This window comes from Octopus bimaculoides, chromosome 15 (genome assembly GCF_001194135.2).
Source record: "Octopus bimaculoides isolate UCB-OBI-ISO-001 chromosome 15, ASM119413v2, whole genome shotgun sequence".
NCBI lineage: Eukaryota > Metazoa > Mollusca > Cephalopoda > Octopoda > Octopodidae > Octopus > Octopus bimaculoides.
Window position 1 is genome coordinate 6,848,896 of NC_068995.1, and position 2,709 is coordinate 6,851,604.

The 2,709-nt window shown below is 37.5% G+C and overlaps 1 protein-coding gene across 1 annotated transcript in view; it reads left to right on the plus strand.

Moving 5' to 3' along the window:
• The first annotated feature begins 27 nt into the window (after positions 1 to 27).
• LOC106869486 (transmembrane emp24 domain-containing protein 1) overlaps positions 28 to 2,709 on the plus strand; it is an 11,475-nt gene continuing 8,793 nt past the window's right edge. The window contains exon 1 of the mRNA XM_014915249.2: positions 28 to 368. Within this exon, the coding sequence (XP_014770735.1) occupies positions 159 to 368 (210 nt within the window). The 5' untranslated portion in view covers positions 28 to 158. The remainder of the gene's footprint in view (positions 369 to 2,709) is intronic.

Consider the following 2,709-nt stretch of genomic DNA (forward strand, 5'->3'; position numbering starts at 1 on the left):
TTTACTGAAATATAGCTTTAGAAAAGGAAACTAAGTTTTTCCAAACAGAAAGCTAGCAATAAAAATACTATAAATTTGTGTAACGTACATATATATATATATATATATATATATATATATATATATACATACATACATATAATTGACTAACGACTACAATGTCGCTAACGTTATATTTCAAGAGGAATGGTGTTGCTGCATCAGTGACATGTTTGTTGTGTTACGTGTGTTTGCTGTTGGTCAGTGTTGTACCTTTGACCGTTACTGTGGACACTGACCTGACAGTGGAAATTGCTCCAGGAAACCAAGAATGCTTCTACCAGCATGTCCTCATGAAAGGGGAGACTACTCTAGAACTAGAGTATCAGGTAAGACTTTTCTGGGGTCCATTTTTTTAGGTCCTCGGACCTTTGACCTTTCTCTAACACTTACCATTGTTGCTTGTTTATAATAGCCCTTTGCAGGTCAGTCCTGATCGATCGATCGTTCTTCTGACCGACGCTGTCCAATCGTGTTTACCTTTCACACAGTGTGAAGGCAGTGCTCCAGCGGGGCCCTTCGCTGTGATGGTAAATATAGGACTTAACCGATCTATCCTTTTTGGGGGCGGGGGCAACTGAAATGAGACACCCCCTCACTAACTTTTCCTGCTATAAATACCAGACATATCCTGAGGATCGTTTTAATCGACAATATCCTTCTTCTTATCTATCTCTATCAATGGAAATTCTTTTTTTATTACTCAAGTTCACATCTTATCAAACTCGAATTCGTATTTTCTAAGGAGTGGAGCCTATGATCTACTTCCTTTCATACGTTAGATACTATTTTCAAATTCCGTCTCGCTCCATTGAATCTATTTATCACTGTTGTCGTCAAATACAATATAAAACACTAGATTGACTCCCTCCCCTTTTTCTTTTTTGCGATCTACTTCTCTTCATTTACCACTCACCCTACACCTTGTGGGTCTCTGCCAAACTTTGATATTACATAAGGTTCTGTCTCATCATTTCGCCGGTGGTAGTTCTGTTTAGGTTTCATTGACAGAGACAACATAAAGTGACCGTCTCCGCCGTGGCCACCACTCAGTCCATCAACTATTTGTTCGCCCCTCCCTCCTAGAATATATATGGCTATATGTCTGTTAGAAAGAATTCTTGTAAATTTCACAATCATTTGCGACGATGGAGCATATCTGGGACATCAGTAGTATAATGTTCATTAGTAATTGCTAAATTAATTATTACTATAGCTATTTCAAATTCCGCCGAACTTTCATCCCTGAAATAAAGTACTGAAGATGATTTAACTGAATATATCCCCCCACAAAATATGCGGTCCTGTGTCATTATTATAATGGTTATTATTGTTAAAATTGTCTGTCCTGTATTCTATTTGGTCGTTACATATTCACATTGTCTAAAATAGATACCCACATAAGTATTTTGGCAACAACACTGTAATGTCCCATCTAAACTTTAATTTATTAACACGTCTCTACACCACCGTCAGCCGATGTGCTAAAAATAGTAACGAAATCTCGAATAAACATCCTTTTGTCTTAAGGAAAGGAAGGATGTTTTTAACTCCAAGTCGGCCCTGATCATCATCTCCATTGCTTCTTTGTATATCTAGGACTATACTGTCCAGTGTGTCATTCCTTTTCTTATACAATAAGATGTGGTTTGATAGAGATTCAGCTGCTACTTCTAACGAGTCGAGCGACTTGTTTCTAAGGCTTCTGTCGTTAGCTCGTGGTGATGGTTTAGTTGTAGATTGATTTACGAAGGAATGGCCACAGTTGGAACGTCTTTGGTCATAGATCTGTTGGATCAGAACTGACCTGAAGCTGTGGCTTCTATTTATTCCACTGCTATTGAGTCACTTCGGTAAATATTCTTGCGAGAATTTCGACATTTTAAAATTTATGTCCTAAGTCCTTGTGAAAAGACACTCAAAAATATATAAATTAAAACTTGATTTGTAACAGAAATTGATAAAGTGTCTCGACATTTATTGAAATGATGAATGATCCGTAAATTTCCAAATATTTATTTACTTATGTATCTCTGTCCCGATTTCAAATCCGATGTGTGAGTGAGTATCTGTAATATAACAGGGTTTGACTTTGTGGGCATTGCTCCTCAGATTCGAGAAACCTAGAGAAACCAATCCATTCCTAGGGCATGGACATACAGGGTGGTTTCCCGGGGGTGGGGCTTCATGGGGTCCAGGGTACCAGTTTTGATCTATGTATCCTGTGATTTGGTATCAATAAAAACTATAGGGTTCAGTGCATTGACTTGCCCATGGGGCTTATAATGCTGCTCAGACAACCTTGCTAACAAGTAGAATTTGTTGTCCTTTCCAATAAAGTCTGGATGGTTTCTGTTGTAGAAACTCAAGGAATCACCATTCAAAAAAAAAAAAAAAAGATAACTTATCCTCGAAAAAAAGTTGTCAAAATTCCTACAGAAATATCAGTAACAAAAGCGACTGAATCTCACCCATCGTTGCCTGTTTTGTTGTTTAAAACGATGGCATGAAGGCCACAGAATCCCCATTTTCTGCCCTTCCTTCCTTTTTCAATATTTGTTGTCTCGAAAGACAAAACTACAGTTATGGCATAAACGCTACTACATCCAATTTCTCCTCATATTTTAAGTGAGTTAATTACTTAGTGTTTTATGCTAAGTCCTTATTTAT